Genomic DNA, 17421 nt, shown 5'->3' on the forward strand with positions numbered 1-17421 from the left:
AATCCATTAAACTTAAGTTTATTATGATAAACCCACCATATAGATTTTTGAAAAATTGCTAACTTATCACAAAATTCATCAAAAGTTACAAAACAAAATAAAGTGTGATTCATACAGATGTTCAACATTATTTTTATATTTAACATATTTATATTATTGTATACTGTTACAAGTTGGGTGATTTGATAAAAGAATAAAAGTGCGAGTCTGTGACGTTTTAACCTTGGGAATCATGTGGCAATTACTCGTCCTCCAAGTTGTTTTAAATGCGTAAATTTTAAACCTCATCGTTTTCTACCATAATGTATTGCACAAAGAAATAAGCCCTATCTGGTTCTACTCATTAAAAGCTTGCAAAGGCCTCATTGCTTTATCATATTCAAGCAAAATGGCCTGGCTTTACTGGGCCGATAGAAGATTAGGCTGCTTGGAGTGGTCGCTGGTCGAGAGCTCCATTTAGAGGGTGTTTAAGACCTCATGGAAGCAGACCCTATGAAAGCAGATGTTTGTCGATTTTCTCTGTATTAATTGGGGTGCCTTGACACGAAACCTCGCAAAAGATACTCCAGGATGCCTGTAGTATAACTTTTGAGATCATCACGCATTTCGGGGGTTGCCGTTTTGGAGCCAATTAGTCACGTACAAACACACACACTCAAATCGGAATTTGTAAAGTGGTTTATATAGATTTAGATATTCTTTTAAATCTGCTTGGATCACCATCACAGGTGCCTCCCAAAAATGGAGCACACTTGGAGAGAAAAGGAATGGCGTACAGGATTTTATTGCGGAAAAAAAACTACTAACAAAACTAGATTACAAAAGCAAGGTTTTTGAAAAAAAATGTAATTTCATAATAAATACTGTTTGAAAATGACTCGCCCCTCTTCAGCACTGCAAGCAGCTTTGGCCCAAGACGGCGGGCAGAACAATGAGACGCTGAGGCGAGTGGAACGAGGATCCCGTGTGGTCACGGTGGTGCCGCGAGACACGCGGGTTATCTTACAGGTAACGGCGAAACGTTGAGACTTATTCAAATTAGGAAGTTCTGCAGGAGTTCACCGTGAAGTCTTGTTGCGTGCAGATGCCGCGTGGCAATTTGGAGACTATCCACCATCGATCACTTGTACTGGTCCAGCTCAGGCAGTGGCTGGATGAGTGAGTAGATGAGTGCAGATGTCAGTGTTTCTCGACCTCTAGTGTTTTGTTGGGACCTTTGTTTGCTTTTGACTCAACCCACCAGCACGGTCAGGTAACGAGCACAGTAATTAAAATATCGATGCAATTCTGTTTTTAGTCATAACGAAAAATATCAATTTTTAACTATTTTGATTCCACCTCTAATTTGTACGGTCTTCCAGTCAATCAGCAAACTGTATTATTCTCCAGTATCCCGTAGGTAGCAGCAGATCAATATAATTGATGATGAGAAAGTGCGGAGTGGATATACGGTTTCATAATTGTGTTTGGAGTTGACTTGAGCTTTCTCTGTCCCCTAGTTTTGCTTGAAAAAACGTTGAAAAATACAACTTTACAACAAAATTATTTCCTCTCACTGCCCTCTGTCCCACAGCCATTACAGAAAAATAATACCTTTGGAAGACATTCTAAAAGAACACATTACTAGTGTCAACTCATGCCACATTATAGCTCATCTGGAAAAATGTAAAGGGACACTGTTTAATAGTTGACCACTAGATGTTGTTTAATTGTGTAATGCTAATGCAAATGAGTGTTACAAAGCCATAGGAAGAATACAAACTATGGAAACTCAAAGTGAAAAAAGGGTACTGTTTTTAATTTGCCCAACCTTTTTGGTGTTTGAGGATACACTTAGCAGCAAGAATGCGGGCAAATAATCAATATTCACTATATTGAGAGAGATATATATATATATATATATATATATATATATATAGTATGGCAGCACGGCGGCGCAGTGGTTAGCGCTTGTGCGGCACAGTTCATGTCATGGGAACCTGTCGTGGGTTCAAATCCAGCTCCAGACTTTCTGTGCGGAGTTTGTATGTTCTCCCCGTGCTTGCGTGGGTTTCCTCCGGGCACTCCGGTTTCCTCCCACATTCCAAAAAACATGCATTTCAGGTGAATTGGCCGGTCCAAATTGTCCCTAGGTGTGAATGAGCAAATGAGTTGTTTGTCCCCGTGTGCCCTGCGACTGGCTGGCAACCAGTTCAGGGTGTCCCCTGCCCACTGCCCGAAGATGGCTGGGATGGGCTCCAGCCCCCCCGCGACCCTAATGAGGATAAGCGGTACGGCTAATGAGATGAGATGAGATATATATATATATCTCTCTCTCTCTGTATATAAAATTATTTTGATTAAAACGTTTTTTACCATTAGGACGTTGGGTTGAGAAACACTGCTCCATGTCATGTAAAGGAAGGAAACATGAAAGAAATAACGTGGTGCCTTTTGTTTACCAGTTTGAGGTTCAGGGAAGCTTTTGAGTGTATGAGGAAACTACGCATCAACCTCAACCTGATTTTTGACCACAACCCCAAGGTGCATACCATTTTCCAAAAACGTTAGTATGCTTTTTTTTAACTTGGATTTATTTTTTTCTTCTGTTCTCCCCACTCTGTAACTGTAATAGGTGTTCTTGGATAACACACACAAGTTCCTGACGCAGCTCAATTCCATCCCCAACATTAACCTGTTCCTGATGGAGCTCAGGTCAGCCAGACATGGTCACCTGACAAAGACCGCCCGCGTTGAGTTTGTTTTGGGGTTTTAATGTGGTTTCTGGTTCGGTCGGCAGAGAGGAAGACACCACCCGCAGCATGTATCCTCGCCCTGGAGAAAACTCACAGCTGCAAGAGCCAGCACATGCATTCGGATGCAAGAAGGTGGATGTTGTGTGTGATGCTCTTCGTAAAGCCATGGAAGACACAAATACCAACAAGTCAGTTGACAACTTTAATTTATTTTCATTTATTGTTTGTGGGTAACACTATTTCGCTTTTGTGATTATTGAGTATTGCGTCAACCCAGGTTAAGGCGAGCATTAGGATTTTTTCTCCAAGGAAATTGATAAAAAGTGCAGTTAATTATTAATGAATATTAATTGTACACCCTACATATGCTTTGTAGATTATGTGAAAGTGGTCATTTTAAAAGCCGATTTTGTTTTTGTTTTATTTGTTTTTTATAAAAACCTATCAATGTATTTTACATTACATTTTAAACTTCGTGTATATCTTAGAGATATATTTAATGTTTCCCTTTTAATTGAATGTTTGAAACTTAAAAACTGGATCTACTTTTAAAAATATTTATTACGTATTAAAAAATAAAGTATTTCATAAGTGTATTGTATTTTCGTCAATTCATTTCATTTATATTATTTTAGGTCATGTTTTTGGTTCTTTTTGTAGAAAAACAAGATAAACAAATGGTAAAACAGGTTAGAGACATGATAATATCCAGAATTACATAAAAATATTGAACAAAATGAATAACTTGTATAACTCCCGAATCAAGGTAACTACAGATTATTACAAAATGTTGTATTGTCAGTTTAGGCAACCTGATGAATGCAACGGAAAACAAGTGCAGGATTTTTTTTTCTTTGTCGGACGAATATTTTTGTGTGCCTTGTTTAAAAGGAAAGGTTGAGAAAAACTGATAATCTTTCTCATTGCATAACACAAATAGTGTTTAATCCATTTGCACACATCCACATGCATTGTCTAAAATAAAGCCCAATGCACATCAAGCTCCATTTATTGGCGACTGTTACAAAGCTATCATTACACAAGCTGAAATATGGAAAATTTAGGTTTCAAAAGTTGAGTGTTTAATGTTTGCAAGTTACTTAATTTTGCTTCCTTTTATGCTATTTTAATAAGTACGCACGTTTTAATGTGTTAAATACTCTCCAATAAATAACATAAGAGTAACGTATTTACACATCCACAAGGTGCACTCTCCGTAGCTGTTTCTATTTCTTTATAGACTCATACAGGGCACCAACTTGTTTGCAGCGAGTGCCGCTCAACCGCCTTACAACCAAACAGACAAGCATACAATACAATATTTGATTTATATATTAACAATGTTTTTTAATGTTTCAAAACTATTAAAATTAGTCAAATTTGCAGACGACACCAACATTTTCCATTCAAATAATAACTATATTGATTTGGTAACCTGTATTAATCGTGAATTAATGAACCTAAAAGTATGGATGGGTATAAATAAATTATCTTTAAATTTAAATAAAACCAAAGTAATATTCTTTGGTAATCGCAGGGCAAATCAAGATTTAGAAGTAAAAATGGATGGTGCTGCAATAGACACTGTATCAGAAATTGAGCATTTAGGGGTCATAGCAGACAATAAATTAAGCTGGACAACACACAAACTAAGGTATCCAAAAGCATTTCAATAATTAATAAAGGCAAATTCCTTTTAAACTATAATGCATTGTATTTATTATATGGTTCTCTAGTTCTGCCATAGTTAACATATTGTGCAGAAGTCTGGGGCAATGATTACAAATGTTCACTACAGCCCTTTTTTATCCTCCAAAAACGCGCAATTAGAACCATACAGAGTATGATATCGGGACCATGCTAATATTTTATTCCTGCAGTCCAAATTATTAAAATTGGATGATTTATTGGAAAAATGCTGCTATTTTACGTCAACAAAAACTCAGTGCCAGAAAACATCCAAAAATTATTCACTTGGAAAGATGGAAGTTAGAACATAAAGGGCTGTAGTAAATTAAAACTAGAAATACTGTGTTTAAAACTATACCGTGAAATCCGGACTATAGAGTACACCTGATTATAAGCCGCACGCACTACATTTTACGGGCATTATTAGTTTTGTCCTTACACAAGCCGCACCTGTATATAAGCCGCATGCGCCCACATTAAAACATGTAGCAAAATCAAAAGATTATCCCAAATTTGACTAGTTGCCGCGATTGTAACTATAAATATAGTATACAATTCAAACACCACTATCGGCAACATGAATGGAAAATGATACCTGTAATTAGAATTTAATGCAGACCTTTAAAGTCCGGGTCCCGTTGAAAGTAATCCAATGACAAAAATGTATATTTCCAAAGTTAAGGGTGGGAAAAATATATACCTGTATCCACTATTGTCCGCTGCAACAACAAACAGATTAAACTCAGCTTCACCCCACTTCCCGTCACTCCGCGTTTGCTCCGCCCCTTCTTTTTGATTCGCTCGTAGAAAACATATCACAATAAGTCTCTAAAATAAATACATTACAAAAATATACAGTTGCAAATACATATTATACAAGGTTACACGTATTTACAAAGAAAGACAGTACACCGAGAGAGTTTTCAAAGCTTTAATAATAATAATATAATTTTCATCCCAAACCGTGCCTGGGAAAGGTACCAACGCGCTACTAATAACACGCTCGCAACGCATCATGCTTATCTGTTAAAAAAAGCCATACCGCAATTGCGAAATTCACGGTTAACCGTCCTCATCTTTCTCCTTATAACTGCCGTCATCAAGGGCGACTTCCTCATTATCGGAAAGAACCTTTGTCAGACTGACAATTCGTACGCAAACTAAGAGGATGCCGTCTACCTCGGCGCACAATTCCACCGGTCTAAATCGTACCTTTTGTACTCGAGTGCCGCTGGTGGCAGTTAGAAAAATTACATAAATTGGCCGCTTAACTGAATGAGCCGCAAGGCTGAACATTTGGGGAAAAAAGTTGAGGCTTATAGTCCGGAATTTACGGTAGTTATCCTTGTTGTTATTGTTACTATTATTATATCATAACTGTTATTATTGCTATTGTTATTATCATTGGTGTCACAATGATATTTAGTGACTAGTAGCATTATAACGTTAATAGATGGGTAGTACGATGATTAGTATGTGACTTTTGTTATTATTATAATTATTGATATCCGACCGATGTAATATGTATATCCGTGAGAATTTGTTATATTTAGACACAAAAGAGGCACTATCTGTAAAATGTAATTAATGTTGAAGAAGAAGGGGTAGGGAAAATAAGCGTCTGCTTCTTACTACCCCTTTTCGAACATGTTAACATTATTTTGGTTGTTGATTCATTGTTTTTGTCCTGTTTTTATTTTGGGATGTTCGAAATAAAGTTTTCATTCATTCATACAAGAGTGCGTAATTGAAAAATAAGAGGAGTGGGAGCAAATTGACTTTAGTTTTGGTTGATTTAAGTATTTATCACAAAGTAAAACACCGGGATATAACAAAATTGTTAGGGAAAAAAAGAGCAAAATTGAGTTTGGAACTTATTTTTTGTACCGTGTATCGAAGTCTTTATCCTCCCTTTCTGACAAGAACAGCCGCGCCAAATCTCCCTCAACCGTTCATTCCTACTGTAGAGTCCCTTTCCGCGACAGTCTAAAAGCTTCTGTCGCTTGATATTTGCTCGATGGTCCAGTCTTTCGTCCATTTCAGGCCATTTCGCCTTTCATCCGCGGAAGCTGAGCTAGGTTCTCTACCTGTCGGAAATCGTCTTTTCAGCTTCCTCTATTTTCAAACCACTGAGTCATTAATCATCAGTTCTCTCGCGGCAGCTCGATTGCCATGTTCCACAGTGTAATTGATGCCGGCCAGTTTAAACGCAGGTATCGTTGGCATTTTCAGCCTCAGAACAACTCAAACACGTTGTGCAATCAACACACGGCCGATGGTTTATATACATGGCCACAATTCAAATGTTAGCGGGGACTTGAGTCTTCATCACCTCTACTACAAAAAGGGGGCTGGGCGATAGGGCGCGGCTCACATTTCGAATAAAATCGGAGACTTTTATGTGTGCCTTATGGATGTGAAAATAGGCTAACCTAATACATTTTTTACTGTCATTACTTTAGGTTCTGTTTGGCCATATTGACGGCACATGTGAAGAAGTCGACACCTGAGCTTGAGATCGCTTTGCAGAAAGTTCACGAGCTTCGAGGTGAGCCGGACATATTTGGGCACTCCGATCTCGTGCACGAGCTTGCGTTGGCATAATAGTAGTTAGAACCCATACGCTGTCCTCGAGGCAAATCTTAAAAACCTGGTGATCACATTTACAGCAAACCCCCCCAAAGGAGATAGCCGAGTGACCGCTGAGGAGGCCTTAAAGTACCTCCTCTTACTTGTCAACGTCAACGACTTATACGAACACTCGCTCGGGACCTATGACTTCGACCTGGTGCTCATGGTGGCGGAGAAATCGCAGAAGGTATGAAGGGATTTTAATCTTTGTGTGGCTTTTTTTTCTATTTCATAAAAAGTAATTGTATGTAAGAATTAGAATCTGGTCACACATTTGCCTCTCACGGCACATCCGTGACTTCTATTTTAACTCAAATAACATCAGATGATATCGCCTACCTGTGGTTACACACTGACAAAGCTGGCAGGATTCGGGTTGACAGTCCGGAGGTCTCTCGAGCGCCTCCGTGGGGTTTGTATTTGAGCGCGACGCAGCCGGCGTATAATGTCGCTTTTGTCTCATTGTGTTCCGCACATGACATTGCAGAAGGCCAACTGCTTTAATGCATTTGTAATTGAACAAGAGGCCCTTTGTCAACAAAGGATTGTGCAAGTTCGCATGCCCGTTTAGTTTCAGAGCGGAAACTGAATTTCGCTTCATAGTTCTACCGTTTTTGTTTGTTTTGTTTTGTTTTTTGACCTACACGAGACCATCTACAGAAAAGCTACTCTAGTTAGGAGAAATTCAAGACACGAGATGTCTTTCGAGCAAAAATGGTGTCCCTCATACGAGAGATAATGAAGTTTCAGACGCTATCACTCGCGGGCCTAGTGCCCAAGACTGCTTGCCGCCAGCATCTGCTTGTACTAGTTATCATGTGCATTTTCCACTATACAGACCTGATCCCGCATTCTTGTGTTGCAAGTTGGATTTTATAGCCGGGAACAGATTCAATGTTTTTTTGGTTATTTCTGATAGAGATACAGTGAAATCTAAATAAAAGCTCACATTAATATCGGATATGGAGAAGCCACTGTTGTATAATTATTGACATTTAGAGCCTTATGAATTGATTAACATCCGTTCAAGCCAAAATAAGGTTGCACCCGAGAATCTGTAATTTACCCCAACCTTCGTTATACCGTCAGAATCCCATATCGATCAATAACTAGTATGAAGTGTGGTTACATACCACCTGATTGTTTTACATGTTCACGCAGGACCCCAAAGAATATCTCCCCTTTCTGAACATGCTGAAGAACCTTGAGGTTAACTACCAGCGCTACACCATCGACAAACACTTGAAGCGTTACAGCAAGGCCCTGACACACCTCACACATTCCGGTAGGCCTCGATTTTGTTTTACATAGGAAGCCACATATCCACTTATTCACAATTTATTTTTTAGGAGATGAGCACTTCCCTGAAGTTCTGCAGCTGGTGAAAGAGCAAAATCTTTACAGCCAAGCTCTGCGTCTTTACCCGTCCGACAGCGCGCACTACAAGGTCGGTCAGAACGCGTGACTTCAGGCTCCCGGTCCTCTTAAACCAATGTGTGACCTCCCCCAAGGCACTGAGCCGCACCTACGCCAGGCACCTGCTAGAAGAGCAGCAGGCAGAGAAGGCTGGCCTGTTGCTGTGGCGATGCGGGGAGCTCGAGAGCGCCTTGCAGGCCTTCACCGTCGGTGCCAGTTGGAGGAACGCTATCTGCGTGGCGCAGCAAATCCCCCTGGCCAAAGACCAGTTGGCCCTGCTGGCCAGAGACCTGGCAGGTAACAGTGGTCACTGGCTTCTGAGCTATTCTTTGTGCTCCATGAAGTCATTCTCCATTAGTTGTCAACATTCACTCAGAGCTAGAAATGGCAAATGGTTTCAATTGCAGTGTTTCCAGACACTACAAGTCTTCTGTAGTTTACTACACCAGTTTGCAACCAATTTTTTGTATTGACAGTGTCTTTAATTATGGTACATCACGGTCTTTGCTGTGTAATTTATTTCTCTCTTTCACTCTCACTTAGGAATGGCGCCACGAAAACATTTTGAAAATTCTCTTTATCCATTCTGTCAACCTCTGCCTATTGCTCCCCTTATTTACTCACAGCAAGACGGACTAAATAGAATCAAAACAAAGATAATTGTGTTATTTTCCCCAAAAATAAAATCATTTCATTATGTCTTGTTTTTTTTCCCCACTTTCAGTAAATTTAGCTTTGCTTATCATCAACAGGCAGGCGTTTTTTACTGTCATGCACTTTTTGGACAAATTTCAACATATTACCTATAGTAAGTCAAGTCAAGACTCTCAAAGGGCTGCACAGATCAAAGATTATTGCAAACTACAGACTATTATGACACCATCCCCTCATCTAAAACCTACAGGGGAAAAAGATTAGAAAAATGGAATTAGAAGAAAGAAAAATGTACATATAAAGAAAGAAAAGGGTGAAAGTGAGGAAAGAAATAATGGTACAAAAAAAGAAAGGAAAAATATAGATAAAAAGTAAGAAAAGAGAAAAGGAGGACAGAAAAATGGTTCTAAAAGAAAGAAAATAAGAGACGTTTTATCCTTGGTACAGTTAGCAGCAAGATGTCCGACAATCAAAGAAAGGAAAAAAAGCAAAATGGATTACTGTTACCAAGTTCTAAATCTATTGCACCCTGTTCATCCTGGAAGGGGGATTACAGCTTCTGAGGCCCCTTCTCAAGGCTCCTTATTTTCCTCGTGCTGAGGTGGATGGTGGTTTATTAGGTGGTTTTGAGTTTTTTTCTTGCCTGCATGTTGGTTCAAGATCTGGAGATGGTGTCATTGTGACCGGTGCAGTCCTTTGAGACATCTTGTGATTAAGGGCGTCACAAATAAATGTGACTTGACTTGAATCGAGGGCATATGTCGTGTTGCTTATGCAATTATTGTATTGGCTCGGTTTTTTTCTTCCTCTCAGGAAAGCTGAACGAACAACGACGCTACACTGAAGCGGCCATTTTACTTGACCAGTACGCCACCGTAAGTGTTGGCACAAAAAGTTTATTTTTTTCTTACCAGTCAGTAATTGTGATTTCCACGGGCACGCAGGACTGCGAGGAGGCCATTTTGACGCTCATCTCAGGCGCGGCTTGGGAGGAGGCGCTACGATTGGTTAGTGGAGCAAAGTCTTTTGTTTTCTTCTTCTGGTTTTTGATTATTTTTTATTTTTTTGTGCTTGAGATTTCACTGCACGAAAGGGCTGACATCATAGAGACCAACCTAAAACCTGCCCTGGTTGAAGGTAAAACCTACCGTGTTCATATAGTTTTCTTTCCTTTTCACTTAATTTTCTTTCACTTTCTCTCTTTGTTTGTGTTTTTATATTCTTTTTTTATCTCCTTTCTTTTTTTCTTTGTTTTTTCCTTTCCATTTATTTTCCCAAACCTTTCTTTTTTGCTTTCTGTTTCTTTCGTTGTCTTTTTGTTTGTTTTTATTTTTATTTTCCAGTATTGTTTGTTATTTTCTCTAAATATTTTTACTCTATTTTATTTGTTCCGCTTCTTTTTTGCCTTTTGTGTGCGTGCTTTCGTGCATTTCTGTTCTTTGTCCACTTGTGTTTCCCTTCTTTGTCTGTTTTTCTTATTTTTTGTTCTTCCAATTCCTCCGGGCACTCCGGTTTCCTCCCACTTTCCAAAAACATGCACGTTAGGTTAATTGGCCGGTCCAAATTGTCCCTATGTGTGAATGAGCGAGCAAATCGTCTATCCCTGTGTGCCCTGCGACTGGCTGGCAACCAGTTCAGGGTGTCCCCTGCCCACTGCCAGAAGATAGCTGGGATGGGCTCCAGCAACCCCTGTGACCCTACTGAGGATAAACGGTGCAGATAATGGATAAGGGTTATGCAGATAATGGAGAGGTGGATGTTTCTGTTTTTTGTTGTCTTTTGTTTTTCTTTTCCCTTTGTATGCTTTGTGTTGCTCCTTTTCATTTTATTCTTTTGTTCTTTCTCGTTCTTAGTCTTCTTTTTTTTCTGGCTGTGTTTTTTTCTTACATCTCTCTCCCTCGTTTATTTTTATTCTTTTCTTAGTTTTTCATCCTTTTTCTTTTCTCTTTGTTTCTCTTTATTCTTATTTTTCATCCATCTCTTTCTGTCTTTTTGGTTGTCTTCTTTTGTTCCTCTTCACTGCCTGTTTTCTTCCCTTTTTATTGTCCTTTTGTTTCTCTTCTTTATTATTTATTTCTGTCTGTTGTTCTTATTTATATTTCTTTGTCTATGTCTTTCTTTTGTTTTCTTTTTCATTGTTTTTATTTCTCTTACCTTTGTCTCTTTTTTCTTTTTCTTTTCATCTTTTTAATTTCTTTCTTTTCTCGGATTTCATTGTTTTTATTTCTGTCTGCAGTTCATTCTTTACATCTGTCTGTCACCTTGTGTCTTTCATTCTCTTTTTGTTCTCCCCTATTGTCTGTTTTACTTTTCCTCATTTAATTTCTTGTATTTTTTTCTGCCTGTCGTTCCTTCTTCATGTCTCACCGTCTGTCTCATTCCGTCCTTCTTTTGTTGTCAGCGGCCTCAGCTCAGATCTTCCTGGTGGAGACACAGGCAGCGGCCTTCTCCCGCCACCGCTCGCGTCTGGCGCTGGTCCGACAGCAGAAAGCAGAGCGAGCCCGAACGAGCACGCTAGGTGAGGGAGAAGAAGGCTGACATGTTGACGGGATCACCACGGTGCTTTCGGTGCCTAAATTAACCCGGCATCTCTTGTCCTTGCAGACGAGGACGGGCCTGACTGCGCAGATGCTGAACTTTACTCTGAGGCTAGCAGCGTCATGAGCGCGTCCAAGTACTCGCACAGCAACTCGCGGGTCTCCTCGTAAGTCGCGCGCACACACGGACAATGTCAGTCCCTAGACCTGGATATTATTGAGAATATGTGGTGTGATTTAAAGCAGGCTGACCATGCTCTGAACCATCAAACTTGACTGAACTGGAGAGGTTTAGTAAAGAACAATATTTAAAAACAAGCCAAAATCCAAACCCTCAGTGGAAGCTATAGGAAGCGTTTAAAGCAAGTATCCGGAACCTTTTTGACTCAAAGAGCCATAATAACAAAATATTTTGATTGTTTTTTTTGTTTTGTTTTTTGAGAGAGAGCCATACCACACATTTAAAGACCAAATTAAGCAAGTCCGCCTAACCCGCTCTCCAGACAAGACCTACATTTTCAACGCATTGTATTTCACTGTGTAAAGTCTGATGATTTGATGAAATAATAATACCAAAGCCTGTGTCCCATATCAACTAATATAACACTTGAAAATTGTCTCTCCTCCACAGTTACTTATGTTCATTGATGCTCATTTTGACCTTCATTTTTTTTTCGTAAATCACGGTTTCTAAACAAGTTACAAGCAGAGTTCTTTTGTAAAAAAAAAAAAATCAAAACAAAAGTTCCCTGAGGTATTTCCATCCATCACAGTGGGTGCATCTCAGAGGAGAGCGTGCCATGTGTGCAGAGATCCGCCCACTCCTACTACTCACCTTATCGAATTGCTCTGTGTGCATGGCTGTTGTTTTTCAGTGTTCAGTTTGTTTTTGTGGGGCTTTATATAAAGTATCTCAATAGTGAACACACATTTTGATAAGCTCCCATATCAAGGAACAGGGTATAAGTGCGGCTTTGGCTGTGCCTACAGAATTGAAACGCCACTCAGGAAATATGAGCAGGCAACATTTTATCTCTGAGCTATATGTACTGTAGCAAATATGGGTCTCGCCTTTTTGGAGCACCACATAGGTTTTTAGATCATTATGTCAGGAAAACCGATGAAAAACCTTGTTTAGTTATTCTGAAGGGTGGCTACACACACTTCAGGTGAATTCTTTTTACCGTTTTGATACACTTAATATACTTTAATCAAGACACACACACTCTTTTCTTTTACTAATGATCAACTGAACAAGCTTGAATAGAACACATACAATAATGAGAAAATACAACAAAACAAATCTAGAAGTTAAGAACTTTAACCAGCACCATTTGGATTGACAACAACATTGGCTCGATGACTACGTTATTGTATTTTAATAGATTTCCCCCTTTTACGTCACACCAATACTAATACCTACCAACAACGATATGTTCTGAGAAGTTCTGCGTGAATGAAGATGACGGCCCAGTCTTAATGTCCTCAGCTCTAGAGCGATGAGGAATCCTGGTAGGCTCGAGAGCCTGTTAGCACGAGGACCTTAGGATGCAGAGTGTTGAAGGAGAGCTTGACATCTGGTGGCTTGGCAAGGTTCTCTGGCTGCTTGTTGATCTGAGACTTGGTCAGGACCGGCCAGAATTTGGATCAGGTTGTTCTTGTTAGGATATGCGCTTCTCCTTGTTGGTGGCCAAATTCTGACTGCCCTTGCAAGGTGAGACGTGTACCAGCTCTGGGTTCCAGTCTCATGGGAGGGGCACACCCCCTGTGGTGGAGAAGTCACAACGACCTTTGATGCGAACTTGCATCCATAGCCCCCGTCCCCAACCTCACATTACTGCAGTATCAGTCAGATAACACATCTATGTGATTCACTCAAGAAACAGTAGCACATTGTAAAGCGCTTTGGAAAGTCTTCATTGACTTGAAAAGTGCTATATAAATGCAGACCATTTACCATTCATATACTTCACATGTTTGGACAATGTTTGGTCAAATTCTGACATTGCAAAACGGAATTCTAACCAAACGTTGAATACTCTACATACTCCTAAAAATACCCATATGTCCCCGACCCCTGGTTTAGTGGCTGTTATTTCTGCAGAAGGATCTACTTGATTTTTTGGGGGGTTGTCCACATTTATTCACCTGCACAATTTCAGTTTAGTTATTATTGCACACTTTCTGTAAATCCCATAAACTACATCCCACTTCTCAAATATCACTGTTTTTCTGATATGTGACATATTTAGCTGAAATTTCTGATCCGGAAAAATCCAAAATTTATGACACATACTATATGTCAAGGGAAACTGACATATATACTTTTTAAACAATTTTTCTTATTGTACTGTATTTGCTTCAGAGAAATTCATGTGTTAAAGCATAGATATTTGTTTTTAATCTGTACATTTTCTGGGCAATGTTTTCTTTTGGATCGAAATGATTTGAAACGTAATAACATTGTGATGCAGGAGATCTTCGAAAAACCGTCGCAAGGCCGAGAGGAAGAAGCTGAGCCTAAAGAAGGGAAACCCCAGAGAGGATCAAGCGCTTATGTATGCCCTCGGAGAACTAGTCACTAGCGTAGACAAGATGAGAGGTGAAGGCTCGAGCTGTTTTTCATTTAAGGCGTTAGGCCCGTTTCTGTTTCTGGGTTTTCATTTGTTGGTCTATGCCGCAGAGGAAGTCCAAGCCCTGCTCAAGGGTCTCGTGCTCTTTCGTTTCGACAAACAAGCCAACGAGCTGCAGGCTCTATTTCAAGAAGCTCTGCAGGCCATGGAGGAGGCTATCCCGGAAGTGTGGCCAAAGGACTCTCAGGAAAACAGCTTGCCGGTAATAACATCTCATAAAATCAGTTCAGTAATGTATTTACCGATGGATGTCATACCTGTATTATGACATGAAAATTTCGATATCAGAGATTTTTTTGGGGGGGGGGAATCATGCAGGACATAAGAGAGGAATTCCATGTTATATGTACTCTCAGAGGCTACCACTTACCGCCAGCATTAGGCACCTGATCCCTCGCTCTTGGTTATATTCTGCGGCAGGTTTGTCTATTGAACTCCCTTTTTGTGACCCTATCCATGAGTTCCAAAAAAGGAAATGGTAAGGTGTCTTCCAAGAAAAAATGGTGATTGATGTAAATCGTAACAAAGCAGGAAATGATAGACAAACCTAATGTATGTGACCTAGACGAGGAGAACAATGGGTCAACATCTCCTATGAATTACGCTATTGGAACAGAAAGACGCCATCAATAAAACCGACCAGGGACGTGACTGTTCTTTCAAAATTGTGAACCAGTATTCATGACAAAATTGAGACTTTTATTGTGGAAACACAACAAGAAGCTAGTGGGAGATACAGACACGGAGAGCAAAAGTTGCTGTCCTTCTACTAGGACTAAAAACTTGAGGCAGCGTCAAAAAAAGAGTCATCGTATGGTACAACCAGGGTAGCGATGGTTGGAATTGAGAAATTCAAGAAGAGGATTACCATACACTCTGGTGTGGCATGGAGAAGCAGCGAGTACAGGTTACCAAGCCACAGAAGAGTTTAGGCAGTGGTTTACCTTAGTAAAATATAAAAAGGAACGCTATAAAATGTGTGTGTGTGTTCATTTAAAGTTACAATAACTTTAATCTGAAGTGTATACAGTCAGTGCTTATGCTTTTGAAGCAGTGTCTCGTGCAAGCAGTGGCACGCGAGTGCATGGCAAAATAATGTTTTTAATTTTTAATTTTTTTTTAATGCGCATTTTTACCTGCAATTTAGACATTTTCAGTCGCGCACCGTGTTGTTTAGAGGCTTTATGGTAGCGCCCCTCCTCTGCTTGGACTGGTGAAAAATTGCATCTCTGTTGGATATTAAAAAAAAAATTTGTGCAAGTCATTAATCTTGGTGTGGCACAATGATTTACAAGGACATTTGAAAGTGGCACTCCACACCGAAACGGCTCCATTGCATGTGCTTATTATAACTTCCGATTTTGTTCTCTTAATATGGTCTTATTTATTTAATTATTGTATTCTTTTATGTTAAATTAGTATTTGTGTTTTCAAGTTATTGAGGGCTTGACTTGGACGTTTTGGGAGTTTGGGACCGAATCAAGTAGTTTTTAATTATTTCACATGAGGACAGTTTGCTAATTACACAAACAAGTCAACATACGAGCACGTCCAATTAAGCTCGTATGTAGAGGCACCACTTTACAAGTATAGACCTTCATTAGTGACAAGTAAACTGTGAGATTTTTCATATTCATGGTTTGTTTTGTTTTTGTCAGCTGACTGGACCCGATTCGACAGCAAATAGCATCATGGCATCCTTCCAGCAGCAGCAGAAGCCGCCAATGTCACAACAAGGTCGGCAAGAAGCACTAACTGTTGTCTAAATACCACGCACATTCACAAATAATTCGATCAAAATCAAATCTGAAAGGATGAAAAGTTATACATCAAATTACAAAATGTATTGGGTCATTGTATTGTACTAATTTCAAGGATTATTTTCCAAATTTTCTGGACTATAAGGTGCATCTTAAAATTTGTCAGAAATTTGAAAGTGCACCTTCTAATTCCGGTATGCCTTTATATGCCGGAAAATTGGGCGAATACACTTTGAAATGCAGTTACAATTAAATAATATTGCATACAGTAACTGTTCTGCCTTTGAGAAACATCGAGTGGTCTTTAAGTGCCCTCTTGTGGTTAACATTTGAATTGTTTTTGCTGAAATCATTTTTAGTGGTGAAACAAGATGTCATTACGTGAATGTGTGAATTGATTTATTTAATTTTTATGCAACTCTTATTGTAATTTTATGTGGTGCTTAAAAATAATATGCATACAATTTTGAATTTCCCTAATATGTTATTAAATTAAACTAAATATACATTCAATGTTTATTAACATCTTATAACAAAAACATATATAGAAGTAAAAAATGACTATTCATAATTGAGCAAAAAGAGATTTTAAATCCCCCATGACCTTATTTTTAAATCTGTTTAACCCAAATGCAATTTAAAAGAAACGAAAGTATTTTGAAGGGGTCATATACAATTATAGTAAAATATCAGAGCTAGTAAACATTGAAAATATTTCAGATTCAGAAAGAATTTTCAAAATGTTTGTAGCGACATATGACAGTTTACATTTTTAAGTCAAAAGTGATTTACTGTATTAACTAGGAAAAAATACACATAAAACCTGCTATTTAGTGCAAATGTCCAGCAGATGGCACTAATGTGCCATAAAAACAAGGAACAGTCAACATGAACATTGCTTGTTTTTTGTTTTTGTTTTACTTTCTATGGAATGAGTATTTTGTAAGTTGCTATAAACTGACGTGAAAACTACGAAAAAATAGTATTTGGTTGTACTGAAATATACATTACAGAAAACCAATCGTGCTATTTTAAAACTTAAATACAAGTCAATCCAGACATTAAAATGCGACTCAAAAGTGCTTCATAAAAAATCATCTAAATAAAATAATAAAAGCAAAATGAATAATTAATGATTACCTAGAAGGCACAAAGAACCATGTGGGGAGAAGGAAACTCTTTTTTTTGTTTTTCTTCTAATATTCCGATTGTTTTTTCCCCATTTCAGATATCGAGATCTGTACTCCGCCTACTATGAGAACCGAAATAGAGTGGAAGCTGGAATTTTGAATACAACTATTTTTTTTTAAAATCCTTCGAATTTTGTGTAAATGTAAAGCAACAATTAAAAAATAATTTACTTGTG

At 38.8% G+C, this 17421-nt stretch overlaps 1 protein-coding gene across 3 annotated transcripts in view; it reads left to right on the top strand.

The window, feature by feature from the left end:
- Nucleotides 1-17421, top strand: part of elp1 (elongator acetyltransferase complex subunit 1) — a 28683-nt gene extending 11262 nt beyond the window's left edge. For 2 of the 3 annotated variants that reach the window (XM_088344551.1, XM_088344552.1), the window contains exons 18-35: nucleotides 893-1008; nucleotides 1085-1158; nucleotides 2445-2523; nucleotides 2615-2694; nucleotides 2780-2923; nucleotides 6887-6972; nucleotides 7094-7242; nucleotides 8217-8340; nucleotides 8405-8502; nucleotides 8567-8768; nucleotides 9939-10000; nucleotides 10070-10132; nucleotides 10202-10262; nucleotides 11527-11643; nucleotides 11730-11829; nucleotides 14137-14497; nucleotides 15954-16032; nucleotides 17284-17421. In XM_088344551.1, coding sequence (XP_088200677.1) covers nucleotides 893-1008; nucleotides 1085-1158; nucleotides 2445-2523; nucleotides 2615-2694; nucleotides 2780-2923; nucleotides 6887-6972; nucleotides 7094-7242; nucleotides 8217-8340; nucleotides 8405-8502; nucleotides 8567-8768; nucleotides 9939-10000; nucleotides 10070-10132; nucleotides 10202-10262; nucleotides 11527-11643; nucleotides 11730-11829; nucleotides 14137-14497; nucleotides 15954-16032; nucleotides 17284-17345 — 2057 coding nt within the window. In that variant the 3' untranslated portion in view covers nucleotides 17346-17421. The remainder of the gene's footprint in view (nucleotides 1-892; nucleotides 1009-1084; nucleotides 1159-2444; nucleotides 2524-2614; nucleotides 2695-2779; nucleotides 2924-6886; nucleotides 6973-7093; nucleotides 7243-8216; nucleotides 8341-8404; nucleotides 8503-8566; nucleotides 8769-9938; nucleotides 10001-10069; nucleotides 10133-10201; nucleotides 10263-11526; nucleotides 11644-11729; nucleotides 11830-14136; nucleotides 14498-15953; nucleotides 16033-17283) is intronic. The other variant, XM_088344553.1, reaches the window with a different exon arrangement.

The sequence above is a fragment of the Urocampus carinirostris genome, chromosome 9, assembly GCF_059441175.1.
Source record: "Urocampus carinirostris isolate Australia breed hairy pipefish chromosome 9, RoL_Ucar_1.0, whole genome shotgun sequence".
Classification (NCBI taxonomy): domain Eukaryota; kingdom Metazoa; phylum Chordata; class Actinopteri; order Syngnathiformes; family Syngnathidae; genus Urocampus; species Urocampus carinirostris.